Consider the following 23,056-nt stretch of genomic DNA (forward strand, 5'->3'; position numbering starts at 1 on the left):
ATGAAAGTTGACCTAAACTACTGATCAGTGTTTTTGACAAAGGAATGGAGACGTGTTGGGTGAAAGTTTAGTTTTTATTTTCCGTTGTGCCAAAAAATCCATATGGTAATTTTTAAAAAATCTACTCAAATTATATTTCTCACATGGAATAAATTTTATTCAGTTATTTATATCCATCACAGCTAGAAATCTACACATACAATTGCCTTTCCCATTACCGTGTTTCTCTGATTTTTAACCTACTAAGGCTGAGCTTTGATGCACAACACTAATGTAAAATTGAAAAAATGTGACTGCAGCTTAAGACAAAGGAGCTGATTTAAACAATAGTATTTAAAGATGAGACCCAGTACTTCAAGACTGATTCCAATTTCTAACCAATGTAGGCCTGCAAAAATCTGATTAAATTATTTGTTAAGTCAAAAACAGGATTACTTAATGCACAATAATTTCAAAATAAACAGTGATACATTGGCTAGGAATGGAACAGGTGTTTTTTTATGAATAATGTAACAAAACCATTGGAGAATGTTAAAACAAATAAACCCACTCTGCAATTTTGAAAATGATTTGAAGTTAGCAAGTAAACTATAGGCCAGAGTTATAATTACCACAGTAGTGATGGCGCAACTATCAATAATACAGTATTTACCAAGAGGTTATGAGGGAGAAGTTAGTTGCAAATGTTAAAAAAGCCATTCCAATGTTCAACTTACTAAAGGCCAGATAATGCGGAGTTGAAAGTGTTGGCCAGTTTTAGATAAATGCAATGAATCAGAAGAAACTGAAAAAAAACATTACTTCATAATTTTGTTGATACCATTTCTGTTTCTCCAAAGTGTTTGGAGAGCACCAGTGTCCAAATGTATTTTGTTAAACAACAACATGCACCAGGTAAGCCACATCTTACTCTGGCAAATTCTTGTGAATTTATTATACCAGCAAAATTAATTAATGCAATTAATAAAATTAAAATCTGCATCTGAGCAAAATCAGTTTCGACTGCAGTCATTGGGATGACCTCTTCAAAAAGTTTCATAACAATTATATTTGCTTGTAAATTCTCAGCACGAACAACCCCATAATATAGGCCAAGGAGACAGTGCTTTGACAATAATTAGAAACAGCTAAAAACTATTGCCAGTAATAAAAGCAAATAGGTGTGCTGCAGCAAAAATAATTCATCAGATGAATTTGATGCATGTAGCCTAGCTGTTTCATGTAAAAACTGATCTACTTTGTACCTGTTACTCAAGTATATTCATCTAATTTTAAAATATGGGCAGTTGGTCTGCAACAATTTTCAAATTATTAGAGAGCAAAACAGCACAAGATATAACATCACTAATGACTGCATGCTGAGTGCGCAGTCGAGCCCTCAATCATTACTGAAAATTGTAAGGATAGTTACATATTGGAAAACACAGGCTAATATCCAGGTTAATTGCTTCAGCTGATGGTTATTGGTCTGGGCACCTTCACAAACTTGAAGCTCAGACTTCGCATTTATGCAAAGCTGCCAATTGAGAACACCATTCAAGGCATTTCTAATACAGAACATGCTATTCTTTCAACAAGTTAATAATTTTATCCCATTTGTTCCAAATATTATTTCTATTAGTAAACACTCAGCTGAAGGCAAAATGGCAGCTAGTAAAATTTCCAAATATTTTAGGGACTTGTTTAAAAATTGGTAGTTGACTGCACTTTTTGATTCATAACTTTTGAATTTCCGGATGAGTACTTATTGGTGCTAAACACTTGCCAATTGTCAGGTGTTCTAATTGTTCAATTGAGGTTTGTTGCCGACACATGAAATGTGGAGGAAATAAAAACTGTTTATAGGGACATAATATATTAGATCTCCCATGGCACTGTGTACAGATATATCAAAACATATTCGAATAAAAATTGAACAGTGGTTAAATTCACAAACCCAAGTTCTAATCGGTTTTCCAGTTGTGAGCTAATCAAAGGTGGGTAGGAATGAAAATTAATTGCGCAGGGGATGCTTTCAACATCAAATTGGGACATGAGAGATAGGGTTGTAAAGAATATCAGAGGAATAAATACAGGAGTATGGGCTAAATGAAAGAATTAATAAATTACTAGCAGCAAGACCAAAGTCATGCTACATAGGACAGTGATGGAGTGAACAGTCCCAAAACAGAACCACAGCAGATTGAGCTGATCAGGCAGGCACGTACAAAAGAAATCCTCGGTAATACTAAGAGATCACACTAAATCATAGGGTGGATACAAAGGTGCTGTTTTGCCTACCTTGAGAACATCGACTTGGGGGCACAGTCTCAGAATAAGGTATATAATTTTGGACAGAGATGAGGAAAAATCTCTCCATTCATACGGCTGTGATTCTTTGGAATTACTTACCCCAGAGGATTACAGATGAACCATCACTGAGACCATTAATCGAGGGGTATGGGGATTTGGGCAGCAAGTGGAGTTGAGGCAGAGAATCAGGCTTGATCGTATTAAATGGCAAAGTTGACTTGAGGAGTTGCATGGTTTAATCCTTACGTAGTCCTCATGCTCTTTAAACTACTCGAAAATTGGGTGAGGAAAGAAACTGGAAGACAGGTCTGGGTGTGGTGTTAGAAAGGTTTGCCCTTATAAAACACCGTGCTTGATTGTAAAACACCCCCCTCCCCTCCCGCCAAATCTTGGCACAGGAAGCAAGTTTAATATAGACAAGAAGTGCAAGTTATATAGAAGACATATTTATACTACTCCTCCATGCAGAATTACATATCCATGGCATTGTTCATAGTTAAGTCAAAGCTGTATTAGAAAGTTAAAAATATTATGCCATCAAGGGTGAGGGGGAGATTAGTCTTCAGAATAGAAATTCAGAAACAATCTTACTTTACAAAAAATATTCAGATATTGCATCTAGCTTTCCTTCATAGATTCTAAGGATTCATTTTCGTGATTCACAGCATTAGTTTATTTCTCAATTGCACTGCAGCAAACTTACTAAGTCAAGCAAATTCTGATCTTAAGGAGTTTACATGAGAGCACAATGATTAGATGATTGTTTAAACTCAAACAGTTAGGAGAAACACATTACAATCAAGTATGAGTTTTAATTCATGCTGCACATCAACACCCATGGCCTAGAATCTTTAAGGGGTTTACCTAATTCTATCACATTTTTCTCAAGAAAACAACTTTTGTGCAGGCTGGCATAAACTAAGCCTATGGACCTCCAATATCAATACAAATCCTCGTTTAAAACTCCAGAAACTCCACAACTTAGGCAGCTTTTAAAATCGGCTCATGAGATTCAGTTTGAACTTTTAATCAAGTTTGCTTTTGGCCTATATCAACATCTCAGGCAAACAACCTGCATCTTATTCACATCCAAGGTTGTCCACTGATCATCAGACAGCTAGACTGCCTCTTTTGGGGAGGAGGCACAAAAGAGAAAGACACCCCACATGGCTGCTAGCCAAAGTCAATTTTACGAAATTAATCTCATTTAAAAATGGGATCGGGTTGCAATGGGAAACCAAACTTCTTTTTCCACCAAGAGGTTAAAATATTAGTTCTATATTATGCAACGGCTGGAAGGAGGAGGAGGAGCGAGGGGAGGACAAATAAAGATTTAAAATTTCAAATATTTTTCTGGCATTCCCTTTAATTATAAGGGAGTTATCATAGTTATAGAGAGATCAATCATTTCATTTAACTTTACACTAATAGAAGTTTTCTTTTTACAGCATCAGTGCAAGAATAAAAACATGTTTGTTAGTATCAATTCCAAACACCCTATTATTTCCTGCCTATTATTCAATACAGGTTCAGAGTTGAAGTTGCGATGGAAGAACACAAGAACTAACAAATTTTCATTGAAGTACAAGTTTCAAATTATTTCAAAAAATTGCAATTTATACAAACTTGATGTTTTCACAAAGCTATCTGAAAAAAATTGAACAGACAGGTGAACGATGGCAAGATAAATTGTATTTTGTAACTGATGTGTTAATAAGAATTGTACAGATACATAGTAAACCTAGGGGAAGTTCATAAAATAAGAATCTCAGCCATATTTCAATAATAAGAATTCAGTTTTAATACACCACTTGAAAATAAGTAGCCTTTTTTATGCAGATAGCTGATAGAGCTGGATGAATGAAAAGCAATATTTCCTGTTCAATGTAATATTTTTCAGATTCACCATTTTCATTAGTTGCATGAGAACGGCTACCAAAATGCGGAAAACTAACTTCAGTTTAAGTTGCTCAAGTTCAAGCACTAAGGCAATTAAATCATTTTATTGCACCAAGTGCAATTAAATCATTTTATACCAGCAAGGTATGGTTAAAAAAAGTTGAGGGGATCTACTGAATTGTCGTCACAGTGAAGGTCAACTTAGGCAGTAGCTCAAACAATCTGTCTCACATTGTGATACCACCTTCATTTCTTATTCCCCTTCTTTTCCTTCTCCTTATTGATAGTTTTAACCTCGAGACTCTTCGGAGCTTCCTTCTTATTTTTCACAGGCACATTTTTTGTACCTTTGAGCTTCTCAAAGAGCTTTCGCATCTTTTCTTTCAAAGAATCAGGTTTTTCCTTTGCTTTCACTTTCCCAATCTGGTCTTTCTTCTCTTTTTCTGACCCCATTTTCCTCATTTCAGGTTTACTCACAGGCTTTTCCTTTTTCAGTTTTACCACTTTCAGCTCTGCTTTTTCTTTCTTTGCTTTCTTAGGCTTCTCTTCCTCAGCAACTCTTATCGGTTTGAGTCTCTTAGCTTTCTTCATTGTTTCAGTTTTCTCTTTTGCCTTTTTAAGCTCTCGTAATGCTTCTTTCACTTAGAAAATCAAAATACAAGTGAAAAGCTAGACTTTGAGGGAATATTTTCACAAAACAAAAGAAGTAGCGTGCATTGCAGAATTATGGAGTCTACTCCATATATTACTGGATGGAGGGGGTCGGGTGTAAATCAGAAATGTACAAGTTTCTGACTGTTCCCTATCTTACAATATTCCAAAAGTATTTTGAATTTGAAGATCATGCTACTACAGTGGATCATGATGCATGATGCAGGGGCAGTTCTGATTTGATATTGAATGCAAGGAGCTTTTTTATTAATATATTGTTCATTATCTAGTGAGTTGTAGTCAAATTGAATGCAACAATATGAATTTTGGATTTGAAAATGTGTGCTGATCTAGTCATCAAGATTTCGGCAAAGTTTAATGGTGCATGGGATGTTTCCGGTCACGTTGACCATGTTAATAACCAACAGTAACATTTTAGATATTGTCCTTTTAAAGTTGAGCAGTGCCTGGAAAAATACTTGGGCAAGTATGGTGGAAAAGGCCAAGGTGATGAATTTAAAGCTGCTTTATAGGTTGGCCTTTTGTTCACATCCAGCAGAATTGTTTTAATACGAAAGACTGGTTCTTCATGTAAAAAAGGATAGGAAGGGTAGGATTCGAGAACCGTGGATAACCAGGGAAATTGAGGAACTGGTCAAAAAGAAAAGAGAGGCGTATGTTAGGTCCAGGCAGCTAAAAACGGAGGGAGCTCTGGAGGAGTACAGAAAGAACTCAAACGGGGAATTAGAAGGGCAAAAAGGGGTCACGAAATGTCCTTGGCAGACAGGATTAAGGAGAATCCCAAGGCATTTTATTCATACGTTAGGAACAAAAGGGTTGTCAGGGAAAAAAATCAGACCTCTCAGGGACAAAAGTGGGAAATTATGCTTGGAGCCCAAAGTAGTAGGGGAGATCCTAAATGAATACTTTGCGTCGGTATTCACAAAGGAGAGGGATGTGTTGACTGGGAGTGTCTCGGAGGGGAGTGTTGAACCGTTGGAGAAAATCTCCATTACAAGGGAGGAAGTGTTAGGTTTGTTAGAGAATATAAAGACTGACAAATCCCCAGGGCCTGATGGAATCTATCCAAGGCTGCTCAGGGAGACGAGAGATGAAATCGCTGGGCTTCTGACGCAAATCTTTGTCTCGTCACTGGACGCAGGCGAGGTCCCAGAGGATTGGAGGATAGCTAATGTGGTCCCGTTATTTAAGAAGGGAAGGAAGGATAACCCGGGTAATTATAGGCCGGTGAGCTTGACGTCCGTGGTCGGGAAGTTGTTGGAGAAGATTCTTAGAGATAGGATGTATGCGCATTTAGAAAGGAATAAACTCATTAACGATAGTCAGCATGGTTTTGTGAGAGGGAGGTCATGCCTCGCTAACCTGGTGGAGTTTTTTGAAGAAGTGACCAGAATGGTTGACGAGGGAAGGGCCGTGGATGTCGTCTATATGGATTTTAGTAAAGCGTTTGACAAAGTCCCTCATGGTAGGCTGGTGAAAAAGGTTGGATCTCATGAGATAAAGGGGGAGGTGGCTAGATGGGTGGAGAACTGGCTTGGTCATAGAAGACAGAGGGTGGTAGTGGAAGGGTCCTTTTCCGGCTGGAGGCCTGTGACTAGTGGTGTTCCGCAGGGCTTTGTATTGGGACCTCTGCTGTTTGTGATTTATATAAACGATCTGGAAGAAGGTGTAACTGGGGTGATCAGTAAGTTTGCGGACGACACAAAATTGGCAGGACTTGCAGATAGTGAGGAGCATTGTCAGAGGCTACAGAAGGATATAGATAGGCTGGAAATTTGGGCAAAGAAATGGCAGATGGAGTTCAATCCTGATAAATGCGAAGTGATGCATTTTGGTAGAAATAATGTAGGGAGGAGCTATACGATAAATGGCAGAACCATAAAGGGTGTAGATACGCAGAGGGACCTGGATGTGCAAGTCCACAGATCCTTGACGGTGGCGTCACAGGTGGAGAAGGTGGTGAAGGCGGCATATGGCATGCTTGCCTTTATAGGCCTTTATAGAGTATAAAAGTTGGGGTCTGATGTTGCAGATGTATAGAAAGTTGGTTCGGCCGCATTTGGAATACTGCGTCCAGTTCTGGTCGCCATACTACCAGAAGGACGTGGAGGCTTTGGAGAGAGTAGAGGAGGTTTACCAGGATGTTGCCCGGTATGGAGGGGCTTAGTTATGAGGAGAGATTGGGTAAACTGGGGTTGTTCTCCCTGGAAAGACGGAGGATGAGGGGAGACTTAATAGAGGTGTATAAAATTATGAAAGGCATAGATAGAGTGAACGGTGGGAAGCTTTTCCCCAGGTCGGTGGTGACATTCACGAGGGGTCATAGGTTCAAGGTTGGGGGGGGGGGGGGGGGGGGGAGTTTCACACAGATATCAGAAGGACATATTTTACACAGAGGGTGGTGGGGGCCTGGAATGCGCTGCCAGGCAAGGTGGTGGAGGCGGACACACTGGGAACGTTTAAGACTTATCTAGATAGCCATATGAACGGAGTGGGAATGGAGGGATACAAAAGAATGGTCTAGTTTGGACCAGGGAGCGGCATGGGCTTGGAGGGCCGAAGGGCCTGTTCCTGGGCTGTATTGTTCTTTGTTCATCCTCCATCCCAACTGGACATTCCTTAAACTGGTCATTTCACAGCTCGAACACATGCTGATGCCATCAACACACATTCATGCAGTTACAATCCCTGCAGAGACATAACACTATCACTGAGTACACAAATTGACCAAATTTACATGGCTGTTTTGATTAGGAACAAATAGCTGCTCTGCGGGAAGAACAGGTGCACAATAGGAAGCATCACGCATTAAAATTCTTAGTTTAAGTTGGCTTCTTAATGTACCATATGATAGTAAATTAAATAAGCCCAACTTAATAAATTATCAATCTGACATTCTTCTAAATTCAAAAACTAATGTTTGAGTTCCAGCAAAATGCATGTAGAAAACAATCCTGATCATGATGTTGGTGAAGATCAGAAACACAAGCACAACCCAAGCGAAGTACTGCATCAAGTTTGTTAACAAGCACCTATATACTGCACTTCAGTTTAGTACAGAGGAATACGGCACACAGCTAAAGTTGCTATCTTTTAGCCAAGGAGTTAATCAGGCTATCCTGTTCTCTGAGGTGCAGATAAAAGATCCCCTGGCATTATTCAAAAATATGCTGCAGAGATTCTCCCAGAATCCATTACAGAAATTCTCTCTCAAACAACATCACTAAAAAATCACCACCATTTACTGTATTGCTGTTTATAGGTCTTGCTGTGTGCAACTTGGCTGCAACATTTACCTATATTTAAAAAAAGTACTGTACTTGATTGTAAATCCGTTTGGCATGCTCTGAAATCATACTGGAAGCTACGTAAATACATGATCTTGCTTGCCTGTACAGTAACTTAAACCAGGTCCAGCCCAACCAATAATCTTGTCTCAGTGATCTACACAGGCTGAGTTTTCCAATGTATCAAATTTGAAATTATCAATGTTTTAATGTCCCCATGGCTTCACTGTCTCTAAATTTCTCAAAAGGCACAATCTTCCTCTGAACCTCGATGCATCTTCGCACTTTACACACTGGTCCCACATTCTGGAATTCCCTCCCTGTCTTCCAACAAGACACTTAAAATCCACTTCATAACCTCTTTAAAATGCCTCTGGCTTCCATCACGATGAGATATCTTAATAGTGTTACATTGTTACTTTTGGGGAAACAAAATGGGTTGATGAAATATCGGGAATACTGTGGATTATCTAATTAAATCACTTAGTATAATGATACTAGACTTGTGACTATTAGCATACTATGCTTTTAAAAATAAAAGCTGTATTATTGAAGGTAATGTTCTTGGTTTCAGGTTACTATTTTCTGTAATCCTCACTCCTTATTCGTGCCGCTATTTGTGCTGACGCAAGGTTTTCCCTTTAATACTAGTCCTAATCTCTCCCATAAACCATGCTTACATCATCACTCCAAGATTAGTTGCTTTGTCTTCTTGAAGGCATTCCATATCAAACATTCCACATCCAACTACTAGTTGACAATGACGCTTCATCTGGAAGCCTGATGTTGAAGTGCATAAGTTGCATTGGGGCCAGAAGACCAGTTTTCAATTTGCTGATACTGCCTGCTCTTAATAAAAGAAAATAAAGGAGCACTTGATCTGCAGGTCAATTCTCTCACTATGCAAACTTGTCTGAACACCCATATCTCATCTGCAAATGCATTCTAATAGCAGAGCCACACAAAACTGCGCCATATGAGTGTACAACACAGCAATAATTCAGTCCACTGCATCCCTGCCAGCTCTTCATGACAATTTGTAACTAATCCTACTGCCTGTTTTCTCTCCAATGCAGTGTCTTCCTCTGTTTTTTCTGTGAACTATGCAATGCCTTAACCACTCAATGCAGCAACACACATGACTATATAAGATTAAACATCACCTATCCTGTCCCTCGGTGATCTGTTTTAATTAATGAACTCCTTATTACTATCACACTAACCAGAGTTTTAATTAATGAACTCCTTATTACTATCACACTAACCAGTAGGTCTTTCCCTACTCACCAAATCGGGATTCTTCCTAGCTTTCTAAAATAAAACTCTTAAATAACTTTCTAACTGACCATCTCTTTTCCACTGTAAAAATCCTAGTATTTGCAGTTTTATCCTCAATATAGTTTCTTGTTCTTGACAGTACCCTGGTGAATTTCAGCTATATGCTCTCTCTACAGCCTTGCCAATAAAATGTAGACATTTCTTATTACCTTAATACCAGCATTGTATGCCATCATTACTATTTTTCTTTCTAAATATCATTTGGAACCTTAGAACAATAAAAAGGTCATGACAAAGCAGCCATTCAGCTCATCATATCTGCGCCAGCCAAAAGAAAACTAGCTGCTCATTTTAATCCCACCTAGTCCAAAGCCTTGCGGGTTACACTTCAGGTGCATATCCAGATACCTTTTAAATGAGGTGAACAATTCTGCCTCAATGACCAATTCAGACAGTGAATTCCAGACACTCACCATCCTCTCAGTGAAAAAGCTTTGCGCATGTCCCCTCTGATCCTTCCATCACCTTAAATCTATGTACCCTGGTAACTGACCCTTCAATTTGAGGAAACAAGTCTTTCCTGTCTACCCCATCTATGCCCCTCAATTTTGTACACCTCAATTACGTTACCCCTCAACCTCCTCTGTTCCAAGGAAAACAGTCCTAAGTTATTTAATCTTTCCTCAGTGATTTTCAAGCACAGGCAACATTCTTGTAAATCCCTTCTGCACTCTCTCCAGTGCAATTATGTCCTTCCTGTAACACGGTGACCGGAACTGTATACAAAATACCAGCTGTGGCCCAAACAGCTTTTTAGTCAGTTCCATCATTACATCCTGGTCTTTGTGTTCAATACCTTATCCAATGAAGGATAAACATTCTATATGCTTTCTTTACCTTATCCACGTATCCTGCCACCTTAAGGGACCTGCGGACATGCACTCCAGTTTCTCACTTTCTCTATCCCTCAACTTCTTCCTGTTTACTGTGTATTCCCTGGCCTTGTTTGCCCTCCCCAAATGCATTACTCACTTTTGTGGATTCAATTTAATTTGCCATTGTTCTGCCTGCTAAACCAAGCTATCAATATCATTCTGGAGACAATAGCTATCCTCTTCATTATCAACTACGTAACACAAAAATTGATTATTTGCAAATTTCTCAATCATACCTCCCACATTTAAATCCAAATTATTAAGACATACAACAACCAGCAAGGGCCCCAATACCCCTGTGGAACATCACTGGAAACTGCTTTCTCTTGATAAACATCCATTGACCATTAATTACACTTTGTTTCCTGTTGCTGAGCCAGTTTTGGATCAAACTTGCCACTTTCCCCTGTATCTCATTGGATTTCACTTTTCTGACCAGTCTGCCAGGTCAGCTCTTATCCAATGCATTACTAAAATCCATGTAAGCAACATTCATTGCACCATCTTTCTCCCTCAATATTACTATGTCTAATATTTCATAATCCTTCTCTAACTAAATGGCTGCCCACATTTTTTGCATTGATGCACAAGTTATAATCTAAATTACCAATAGGCCCTACCCATTTCTTAGTTATACTCTTTGCTCTTAATGTACTTTTAAAACTTGTGTTTTCTTTGATTTTACATGCAAACGTATTTTCATATCCTCTCTTTGCTTTCCAAATTTCCTTTTTTTACTTCCCCCATGTATTTTCTACAGTATTAAGCTTTTTGTGACTGTCATAAGCTTTCTTTTTCTCCAATATTGTATGCTTCAGGATAGCCAGAGGACTCTAGATTTGACATTACCACCCTTTTTATTTGTGCGGACATGCCTATAGAATTTTGCTTTTGAATGCCTTCATCAGTTTTCCCTTCAGTAGCTGCATCCAGTCAACTTTCACCAGTTCAACTTTGCAAAATTTGTCTTTCCCCAATTTAGAACTTTTACTTTTGTTCTTTGTCCTTTTCCATAATGATGATAAATCTAATTGTATTGTGGCCACTATCCCCAAAATGGGCCCTTACCGCGCCTCCATCCATTGCCTAGCTTCATTTCCCAAGTTGAAATCTAGAATTGCACCCCTCTTGTTGGGATTGTTATGTGGTGGTTTATCAACCTAATCAAATATTTTTTGTCAGTAATACAGACAACAACCTAACCACAACCACATTAGTCACATTAACTAGCCTTCACAAATCCAAGCTGACTCTTTGAATGATTATAGCATAATAGGAGGTCATTCATTGTGCCAGTACTTGGATACTTGCCCATGTGGCCATTATGATCGGTTCGGGTAATTTCGTCACAGATACTGTAAAACTGGCAAGTCTATGTATTTTTCCTCTCTTCCTTCTCAAATAATGGGGTGCCATTTAAAATATTCCAATTCAAAAGGGCAATATCTGAATCCAACTAGCTTTGGAAAATGACTGGTGTACCCCCAATGCCCTCAGCGTTTCTTCAATATCCTGGAGTGGAATATATCAGATCTAGGACACTTAAAAGCTTCAGTCCCATTATTTTCTTCACCACTTTTTAAAGTCAAAATAATGCCATCACATCCATTATGTTCCCCTGCCACCTCCCCTCTCTTGGTTTCATAGTCTTCCTTGCATCAGTTTTTTTCCCGTTATCATTAACTTTGATATATTTATACAAAGTTTTGCTTTTAGCATTGATAATCCAACCAAGTTTCTTTTCTTATTCCTTTTGAACTTATAGAATCATAGAATTACTATAGGGCAGAGGGAAGCCATTCAGCCCCAGTCTGCACAGACTGTCCAACAGAGCATCTTACCCAGGCCCAGCACCCATCCTATCCCCATAACCCCATGCATTTACTATGGCTAATCCACCTAACCTAGACATTTTTGGATTGTGGGAGGAACCTGGAGCCTCCGGAGGAAACCCACACAGACAGCAGAGGAACGTGTAAACTCCAGTCACCCAAGGCTGGAATGGAATTCGGATCCCTGGCGCTGAGGCAGCAATGCTAACCACTGTGCCACCAAACCACCCTTATAACTTTATACCCGTTTATAGCTAGTGTATTTATATTTCAACTTTTCTCTGTTTTTATACATCGTACCAATTAGCTTACCGCATGTAATGACCATTGTTAATTACACAGGTGATGTTTTGTGGCTTTTGAGGGAATGTAAACCTGTCAGCATCTTTCCATTAAGGTGTACACCCATTCATTGTTGCTCCTATTCATTGTTATTTTACACTTAACCATTATTAAATTACATCCATCAACTACCTTGTCAATCCTGCAAATCTACTCAAGTCCTCTTGCAGGCTTCCATTTTGTGTTTCACATCCTCTGCAAAAAAATGGACCAAACACTGGCCAATGTGGTATACCTTTTCCAATCCATCGCCTGTCAAGCAACAGCATTTATTCTAGCTCTGTTTCCTACGCAAACAACTTTTTATCCATGCTTGTATATCTTTTAATACTGATTTTTGTACTAAGTCTCCTTTGAGGCAATTTGTCAAACACCTTCTCCATTTCATGTCAATACAATATGATAATTACTCATTTAAAATAAATGAAATATATTCGAGCAGATATATTCTGCCACTCCCTTTGGCTTAACAGCCTGATTCTCACTCAGCATTAACAGTTCAAGAATGCACCAGCGAAGGCAAAAGAGGCGACACACTAAGCTAACATTTCTCAGAAGCCTGCCTCTATCTCCCTAGCATACTTGTCCTGAAATATACTTGACCCATACTATGTAGTATCACAGGGGAAAGTGAACTAGATTAAATCTTTCTTCATTGTATAAAGCAATGAGTACTTTGAATAATTATACCGTGGAATCTAGAATCATTCATTTAGTTAAGTGAATCAGGATATGCTCAAAATGCATTAATCTGTTTAAAAGCCAAAGAGCAAGCCAAATATTTCTGAAAACAGACCATGCATGACTTGCTTCATGGAATTTCCACTTTTTATTTCATCATATCCACTATTTTAGTCAAAAATGGAATTCCTTTGGAATATGAAAAATTTGCTACTGTTTAAACATTTGCTTAAACTGTGTCTATTTATCTATACTGCTTTTAGTAAAAAGCTAGAGCAATTTAAAATTATACCATAACATGCTAGTTAGGTACATTGACCCAAACAGGCACTGGAGTGTGGCAATAGGGGAATTTCACAGTAACTTCATTGCAGTGTTAATGTACTTGTGACTAATAAATAAACTTTAATGTTATACAATATCACAGTATGAAAAGTTCTCCAGAAGTCATTAGAAAGTCATTACAGACAATAAAATCAAGAAGGCAACTGTCAGTGCAAGAATCCACAAGGTAATTACAGGTGTGGAAGGCCATTTGGTCCATTTTAGTTTCTTACTTCAAAACAATGCTACAATTTCACTACAAATTCCTATTAGTTCTGAAATTATTCCAGGATTTTGCCTCTTCTACATTACTGAGTGATCATCCTGTATGAAGAATTTAGATATCTGTTCTAAATTTTCCTTTTATTAATTTGAGCCTGTTGGCCATTTGTCCTACTCTGGAAAACACAGTGCAATATTTATATAAACTGTAAAAATAGCATCAAGATGACTTTTGTTTCCAAGTTAGAAAAGCCTAAAAAGCTACACTTTTTTCAAAATAGACCTTTTGAGAGCAGCCTGTTCCATGTATTACCTTCAATTCTTAAAAGCTTCTCAATTCAGTGATCGGAGGTGAACAATGCTCATGGTACACTCTGGCCAGAGTGCTCTGCGTGAATTCTACTGACTTGTACCATACTTGTTTTGATATATAGTTCAGTGTTTTAGTGGCTTCCTGATTAGTGCTTTACATAGGCTCAACCTGTTGACAATCAAGTCTATTAAGACTCCAGGGTCTCAACTTGATCTTCAGGTATTGCACATCATTCAGGGTGCATGTGTTGCTTATTTTCCCTTCCTAAGTGCAGCACTTTACACTTGGCTACATTAAATTTCATCCACTTATTTCCTGCCCACCTTTAAAGTTTGTCTATTCTGTAATTTCTAAACTGCCTCGTCAGATTCCACTTTATGTGAGGGAGAATGGGAGTTCAAATCATTAACGTAACTTGGAAGAAGCAGTCTTCCCAATACCAATCTGCAGGGCACGCCCAATATTCCCTACAGCCATTCTGATTTAACTCCTCTACTTAGTATTCATTATTTCTTATTTCAAGTCAAATTATGCATACACAGGATTTAGCTCTATGCATCACTGCTTTTAGCGCAATCGCTTCTCCTGTGGAATTGCTTCTGGAGGCCTCGACACAACACATGGTACAGCTTATCTACACTATCACTCTCAAACAAAAGCGATGAGATTGGTTAGGAACAATCCTGCCAGTCTGAATCCAAGTGGCTGCTTTCACTAGGTTATGACTGTACGATAACTTAAGTTTTCACCGAGCAAATCAACTGCACCATCTTAAATAAAAGTGAAGTATGACTAATATGTATAAGTTGTTAGTCGCCAATTTTTCATTTTTCTGAAAACAGGCACCACATTGGTGCGTTTCTAATCTTTTCCCCAGTCTCTATTATTTGGGATAATATATCTTCTACCCTAGATAGATGCAGAGTGTTCACCATATTGTGTTTATTCCATTTCAAGCTGGTTTGAATCTTATGGTTTTCATTTCCTCTTTGACTGCCCTCCTTGAGATGGTTGAAAAGGTCTACAGTGTTATATTTTCAGGTGTGCAGTTATGCTCTGTTATGTCTCTTTGATCACCTTTTTAATAATTTTCTGCATGCTTTCATTTGTGTCCCCACAGGATTTCTCAGGATTATTATTCAGTTCATCTTTACTTTTATTTATTAATGCATTCACGGCCATGCTGATTTAAGCTGAGTTTACTGATTATACATGAAAAAGGTATTCCACTTGCACTCAACTGCAGCACTGCTGAACATCCATCCACTCCAAATCAATTTGGTAAACTATTTCCTAACTTCTTTTAAATTAGCCTCTTAAGTTTCTATACTTGGCTACTGGTCACTATTCCGGTATAGATGAAACTTAAAAGTGGAAGAAAGGTCTGTAGAAGGTCTTTGCACACCACTGCACAGCAAAATTGGAAAAATATGCAACTGGTGGGATGCAATTCATCATTAAATGGTCACATTCATGCAGTGCATGCTTTCAACAAATCCAAATCAGCCAACCAGCTTTGCAGGTACTGGATTTTAGTAAGTACCTTTCTCTTTAGCCTTTTCCTTTGCTTTCAATTTTCCTCCTGGTTCTATCACAAGACGGAAAAATACACTTAATTGTCAATTATTTTAAAAACTAACAAGTCAGTTTCAACTTTCTTTAATACACAGCCCTGAACATCTCCATCAATGAACAATTATATAAATTGTAAAGCTTACAAATTGAGGGACCCACATGCCCTCGAAGGAAAAGATAAAATGTGATACTGTGCTTTTGCTTCATGTCAATGAAACTTCCATGACGCATGAAGATAATTGATATCTGGTTAGGAGATTGAACTTCGCATTAGACTTGTCCGATGTCCTTCAGATCATATTATATTGCAAATGCTTTTAACACGTTGGTTGCAATTGGGATGGAAAACAGAATTAACCACTTGACATGAAAAAACACTTCAATATAACCAAACATGAGATGAAATTATTTCTGATAAAAATGCAACCCACTGATTGTCAACAATATTAGTCCCTCAAAGACAAGACTGTAAATCTTTGTCAGGAGCACTTCTCATTTCTTGGATGCCAAACCATCACTTCTAATCCATTTTCTATTTTAAAAAATAGAACGCGAGTATAGACAATAGCAGCTATGGTCAGGCTAAAATTGAACATTAACTGGCCTGGAGAGTTCAATAATCCTTCACCACTAAACATTTTTGTCACGCTGGAAACCAAAATTATTTTTTTGATCCCAATCAATCAGGGATGGATTCCATAATACTTTAAACAAGCTCTCCCTCATGGCTTCTGACATGACCTAAAGGACAACAGTTTGCCTTAGAGTTTGAAATATGCTATTGTTACACTATATTTACACTGTATTCACCCATTTCACCAAATAATTTTATTTTCACATTAGTGCAATTTTCCTGTTCTAGTCAATGAATACCAATCAATGATTTTGGCCCAGATTTTGGTGCGAAAGGTAAAACAATAGTCGTTCACCTGACATACAGTTGCCGATAGGCTTTTAGTGGGCATGTCATCAGAGACTTCCAATTATCCAGCCTCTGTTTGAATTCAGTGTGCTCTGCCGGGATCTGTGGTGTCTGTGGGCAGGATAACCAAATTGAAGAATACTCAGGTATACAAGTAGAAAACAAGAAAGAAAAATGTTTGGGACATACATATGGGATTAATGAAACAGCATTAAATAGAAAAATAAATTTACATTTTTAAAATCTGGAACATTCTTTTTTTTCCTGAAAGAGACTGCACACTTGTAAAAATATTCAGAGCCAGAGAGCAGTTTTTCAGCAACACATATTACTTATTAAAAGTTCAGTTCCTCCTGACTGTACAAGCTTTAACTTTTCCATCTGACTTTAGCGCAAGAAAATGCACGGCATTGGATAACTTCTGTGCATATTCCATCAGCAATGACTGCAAACCATGCAGCATGCAGAAGAGTGAGGTATCACTGACAGCAACTTGCAAATTTCTGCCTTTACCTGCTCAATTGGACTCCAAACACTGCTGTCAGATTTATCCAAAGCTGACATCCCCATTGTTATTAAGATAAGAAATTCTGGGCCCATGTTTCCCCTTAATATCACTCCTATTTTCACTTAGCGTTTTCAATGTAAGAAACATTATGTAACACAGTTGTCACTTCAACTTTCACAAGAAATACGAGTAATTATTTGAATATATTTAATTTGCATCTTAGAAAACTGCCCCAGGCCAGAATAGCAAAATGTACACAGCAAAGACTGCATTATGAACCTCTCTGTTTTACGCTCTGTAGTTATAGCCTAACAGGAATCTTGTACACTGAACCATGGAAAGAAAATCCACGTATTTTGATGGCAATTACATTCATAGATAGATTCATAGAAACCCTACAGTGCAGAAGGAGGCCATTCGGCCCATCTTGTCTGCACCGACCACAATCCCACCCAGGCCCTACCCCCACATATTTACCCACTAATCCCTCTAACCTACGCATCCCAGGACTCGAAGGGGCAATTTTTAACCTGGCCAATCAACCTAACCCGCACATCTTTGGACTGTGGGAGGAAACCGGAGCACCCGGAGGAAACCCACGCAGACACGAGGAGAATGTGCAAACTCCACACAGACAGTGACCCGAGCCGGGAATCGAACCCGGGACCCTGGAGCTGTGAAGCAGCAGTGCTCACCACTGTGCTACCGTGCCGCCCTAATTCGAAAGATGATAATTAAACAGACATAACCAGTGCGAAGTTAGATGTTGAGAACAGTTAAATTAGCAAACTTTCTGACACAGTCTGCATTTGATCAGCTCTGAACAGGGGTTCCCAAACTGGGTTGGGTTCTGAAGCAGGCCAGGCTGAGCTTCACTATGTTTCCAGCTTGTCCAGAGGCTGGCTTGAAACAATACAAAAGTTAAGCACAGGAGAAGGAAAGATGGTGAGACTGGGGCCTGGAGGTGAATGAGAATGTACAGAGAGATGAGAATGAGCGTGCATATGAGAGAGATAAGAGTGGACATGTGAGAGAGGGGGGGGGGGGGGGGCGTGTGCATCCAATATGAGAATCCAGCATTCCAGGAGCACTCTCCCCATTAAAAATGACAAGGAGGTATAACCTTTTAATTATAGTAAAAGTATACATACGAAAAATAAAAGACTTCTACGAATTAAGTTTTTTAATGTTTGCACCTATTGTGCAAAAACAATGTTCTCTGGTTTGGCTCTTCTACATAATAAGAATGTTTCTCAAGGATTTGTTCCTTCGGTACCCGAGAGGTCAAAAGGGTTCCATGGCTGGAAACATTTGGCAAACCCTGGCATATAAACATCAATGAACTGACTGAAATGAGCTCCATTTTAAGACATTTAATCTGCCAGGTATAACCTGCCAGCACTAACATACTGGAAGGTTTTGCCACTATTATGATTTCTGTTATTATACACATGCAAATTGCAACATTCTTGCAAATCCAAAACAAAACACACCACAGTCCAGTGAACCTGATGCAAGTTTCAAATCCAATAGGCAGACAAGACTGCTAGAACTATACATTAAGCACTGGTTTTGAATTTTGAGTCAGGAATTTCAAAGCCAACTAAAATACTGTCTTGTACAGGGAACCATCAAAAGCAAATAAGGATGAATTCATGAATTCAAGAATATGCTTTTTTGAAATCGGATACATTCTACGAGTAGATACAATTGAAATCCAGTTCTCCCCACTGTAGCACATGTGCAGTGCTGAAAAACTGTAAACTTCTCTCAAATCATCCTTTGGCATTAAGCTTTTTTGAAAACAGAATTATGACACCCATTAAAACATTTACAAAACATGCTGAGATAGAGCACAAAAACAATTGCAACACATTTTTGTTCAAGTGTTATTTTCCTCTTTGGTGGTTTGTTCGACTGCAATATAAATGATGTACAGAACTATTTTTTTGCAGATTTGTCGATTCAATTTACATCAGATCATACACCAAAATCTTCAAAAAAAACTGAAATTAATGTAGACCTCACAATATGAACCCCAAGAAAGTTACATTTGTGTAAACATTTATAACATGCTGTGCAAAACTAATTATAGAAAGTTAATTCACGACTACAATGTGAAATCTCTTAAAATTGTCCATTCTCCCTTTTTGTAACTCAACTTGTTACACAAAACAGAGGCAAAATATTTTTTGAGTGTTCTTCTGGAGATTCGAGGGCTACATTGATTTTCAGGGTTTTGTGCCTATTCCGGCTCTAAGACAGGGGATCAAACTAGTCCCCATTCCTGCATATTAACACAGAAACATAGAAGATAGGAGCAGGAGGCGGCCATTTGGCCCTTCGAGCCTGCTCCGCCATTCATTACGATTATGGCTGATCATCCAACTCAATAGCCTAATCGTTCTTTTTCCCTTTGATCCCATTTGCCCCAAGTGCTATATCCAGCCACCTCTCAAAGGCATTCAATGTTTTGGCATCAACTATTTCCTGTGGTTATGAATTCCACAGGCTCACCACTCTTTGGGTGAAGAAATATCTCCTCACCTCCGTCCTAAATGGTCTATCCTGAATCCTCAGACTGTGACCCCCTGGTTCTGGACTCCCCCACCTTCAGGAATATCCTCCCTGCATCTAACCTATCTAGTCCTGTTAGAATTTTATAAGTCTCTATGCGATCACTCCTCATTCGTTTGAACTCTAGCAAAAACAATCCTAATCTAGTCAATGTCTCCTCATACATCAGTCCCCCCATCCCCGGAATCAGCCTGGTTAACCTTCACCGCACTCCTGCGAGAGCAAGGACATCCTTCCTCAGAAAAGGAGACCAAAACTGCACACAATATTCTAGGTGTGGCTTCACCAAGGCCCTGTATAATTGCAACAACACATCCCTGCTCCTGTACTTGAAACCTCTCGCAATGAAGGCCAACATGCCATTTGCCTTTTCCCATGGCCCTGTAAATGTTTCTCCCTCCAACTATTTACCCTTACCTTAACACTGTGCTGCAAACTAGGCAGCAAACAAACATTAGACCCAAACAAAATGGTGAATTTAATTTAAAGTTGTTTCCTATCTTCACCATCCAGCTTAAAAACTGGACCAATGCCACTGTAGCTCCACACTACTATAAATCTTTATCATCTTCAAAAGAGGTCATCCATCTAATGAGAGTAGCATTTCAGGGTCCTGTTCTAAACAAACCCATTTCTGGAACAGGGCAGTAACTGGTTGGATTTCTTTGCTAAGGCTTTCCCTGAATCTTCGGCTGTGCACACATTCCCCCGTTAAAAGACAACTCCACAAACATTGTTAAGGGGCTACTGTGGAGGAGATGCCATTATGTAGCCTTGGATAAGCAACAATGCCAAAAATGTCCACTGCCATTAATCATTCCTCCAAAGCCTGCAATCCAGGGTCACATGTCTCGTACTAAACCACAGGGAGTAGATTCATTTCACCTGCCCCAGGCCCTGTGACAGAAAGGGATGGGTGACTTGGGTTTTTGCTCGATTACATTCCCAAGAATAAAAGCTCAAGTGGAAAGGTAAGTCAGTTTAAAAACAAGGGCCCATGTTATCGAGTGGAGAATGTGCATCTCTCCCCCTCCCTCCAAGACACTCAAGAATGTAAAGTATCAGCAATCAAGACATGCTGCTCATGATTATGGAATCCATCTCCCATTCCAACAACCCTAAATCTCCCTCATCCTGCATTAATCTTCCGTCTGGTCATGGCAGCATCAAGAGCATCTCCAGCCTTTGCAGAATGAACAATAGATTAATAGTTATTTGGTTGTAATTTGAAGCTTTAGTCCTACACTCATTTGGATAGTTTGCAAGATAAACAAACAAAATAGGAACAACACATGAGAAAAAGAGTGCTGATTGGTTGGCAAGTGGACTCTGATAAGTAGAGGTGTTGCCATGGAAGATACAGCAAAGAGCAACTAACTTCCAAGTTTTTGTTCAAATTCAAACCAAGCAGGTCCAGTCAGATTGTTCAAGGTATTGCTGTGGGGAACAGACAAGGGAACAGCTGCCCTCCAAGTTGTTGTTTAGTTGTAAGATTCAGGTAAGATTTAGCAAAGGAATCCAACCAGTTACTGCCCTGTTCCAGAAATGGGTTTGTTTAGAACAAGACCCTGAAATGCTACTCTCATTAGATGGATGACCTCTTTTGAAGATGATAAAGATTTATAGTAGTGTGGAGCTACAGTGGCATTGGTCCAGTTTTTAAGCTGGATGGTGAAGATAGGAAACAACTTTTGAGATGGCTGAGTGGGTACAAGTCAGTAGTTTGCCTGTCACAAACAGCCAAAGGAATGTGCTGTTTGATACGATCAGCCAGGTGCTGGGATGAATGACCCACATACATGGCATCACACTGGCACTGAAATTCGTACTGCACATTACTCGTGTGATTGGCAGAACATCTTTTTGGCTTGACAGCTGCAGCCTGTTGGTGGAGAATACCACTTGTATTGCTAATGCATAGCAAAAGCGTGCAACAGCTAGCTTCGCCTGTTGTTCAAATTTTTGAGACCCCTTGCCTTTCCAGGGTAATTTGTCATCTAGAAGATCTCTACCACACTGAACAAAAACAAAATGCTGGAAATACATTTTGGGCAGTTTGTTTCTCTCTCCACAGATGCTTCCAAAGCTAATGAGTACTTGCAGGATTTTCTGTTTTTATTTCAGATTTCAAAAATCCGCAGAATTTTGCTTTTGTAGTCAATATTGTTATAGTAGAAATCTATTGTGCCGTACCAGTTAGAGTGGTAGAATGCATAACTGCAAAATATTCTCCAGATAGCAAATTCTCAAAGAGCTGGATAAAGCCAAGTAACCAATTTCATTCTGCATATTTTGTATTAGCAGATAAGAGCATTTTAATGAGGAAATAAGCACAGGACTTCAGCCCATTGCCTCTGCAGTGCTACTACTGTAGGTGAAAGGATATAGACACACATATATTCAAACTAAACAAAACAAATCCAACTTTGTTGCAATAACAAAAACAAAGCACTTCACACTGCAAAGTGTTATGTTTTTAGTAAGGGTGCAGACTGTATACCATACACAAATTTGATTAACATTTCATTGTAGGGAGCATTCCCTTGCCTTCAATGTGATGTTACACTTAAGCCAACTGTGCTATTAAGATGAAAGTCAAAGATCCCATGGAACTATTGGAAAAAATGCACATTTTTCTGGTGTCCTATCCAACATTCTTCCCTAAACAACCACCATCTCATTAGTGTTTATAGAACCTCATGAAACAAAGCTTCGATGTTCACATGCATAGGAACATATTTTAAAGTAATGATACATGAATTGCTTTGGAACATAGACATGTAAAGATACTTTATAAGAATGATTCATTTTTTTCCTTATAGCATCTCCAGCTGAGGTTTCCCCAGTGCTCACAAACTACAAATCTGAAGTTGGATTTTTTTGATAATGTGAAAGAGCAGTTGACATGACTCCCATATTTTGCTCCTCTTTGGAAGCAGCAGCCCATACATACTTCCCATATCGTGATGGAGAGTTCCGTCACCGGCCTTCAGGCATGCTATTAACAACCTCAATTCTTGTTTACTAATATTGTTTATTTTAGTTAGCTTGTTTTTCTTGTTCACTATAGTGCCTGTCCAAAGGTTGCACATACTCAAATCTCCCCAGTTGGAGATTCTATGGTCGTGGGTATTTTTTTTAAAAAAGTATTTTATTAACTTATGGTACCATTGTACTTAAGTTTATTCTGTGTTTTATATGCATCTAAAATCTAGATTGTTTTGTGATTGTATGTGATTATAATCGTGTATGTTATTGGAAGCATTTACTGCATTTTTTGTGTGTTTAGTCTCTTCCCACATGTAAAAGGGGATTCGGTTTTTGACAGTTGGAACTGAGATATTAGCTCCTACCTGTAAAACCATACTGGTGAAGTGCTTGTTTTGTGTTTGATTAA

The 23,056-nt window shown here is 38.8% G+C and overlaps 1 protein-coding gene across 30 annotated transcripts in view; it reads right to left on the reverse strand.

Moving 5' to 3' along the window:
* The window catches only part of unm_hu7910 (un-named hu7910), a 217,059-nt gene that overhangs the window by 129,125 nt on the left and 64,878 nt on the right, over positions 1 to 23,056 (reverse strand). For 7 of the 30 annotated variants that reach the window (XM_078216243.1, XM_078216246.1, XM_078216241.1 and 4 more), the window contains 2 exons: positions 15,621 to 15,665; positions 3,965 to 4,832 (listed from right to left, as the gene is read on the reverse strand). The exons of 21 other annotated variants lie outside the window; for them this stretch is intronic. In XM_078216243.1, coding sequence (XP_078072369.1) covers positions 4,438 to 4,832; positions 15,621 to 15,665 — 440 coding nt within the window. In that variant the 3' untranslated portion in view covers positions 3,965 to 4,437. Of the gene's footprint in view, positions 1 to 109; positions 4,833 to 15,620; positions 15,666 to 23,056 lie in introns of those variants that run through there. 2 more of the 30 variants (XM_078216249.1, XM_078216248.1) reach the window with 2 other exon arrangements.

This window comes from Mustelus asterias, chromosome 7 (genome assembly GCF_964213995.1).
Source record: "Mustelus asterias chromosome 7, sMusAst1.hap1.1, whole genome shotgun sequence".
Lineage (NCBI taxonomy): Eukaryota > Metazoa > Chordata > Chondrichthyes > Carcharhiniformes > Triakidae > Mustelus > Mustelus asterias.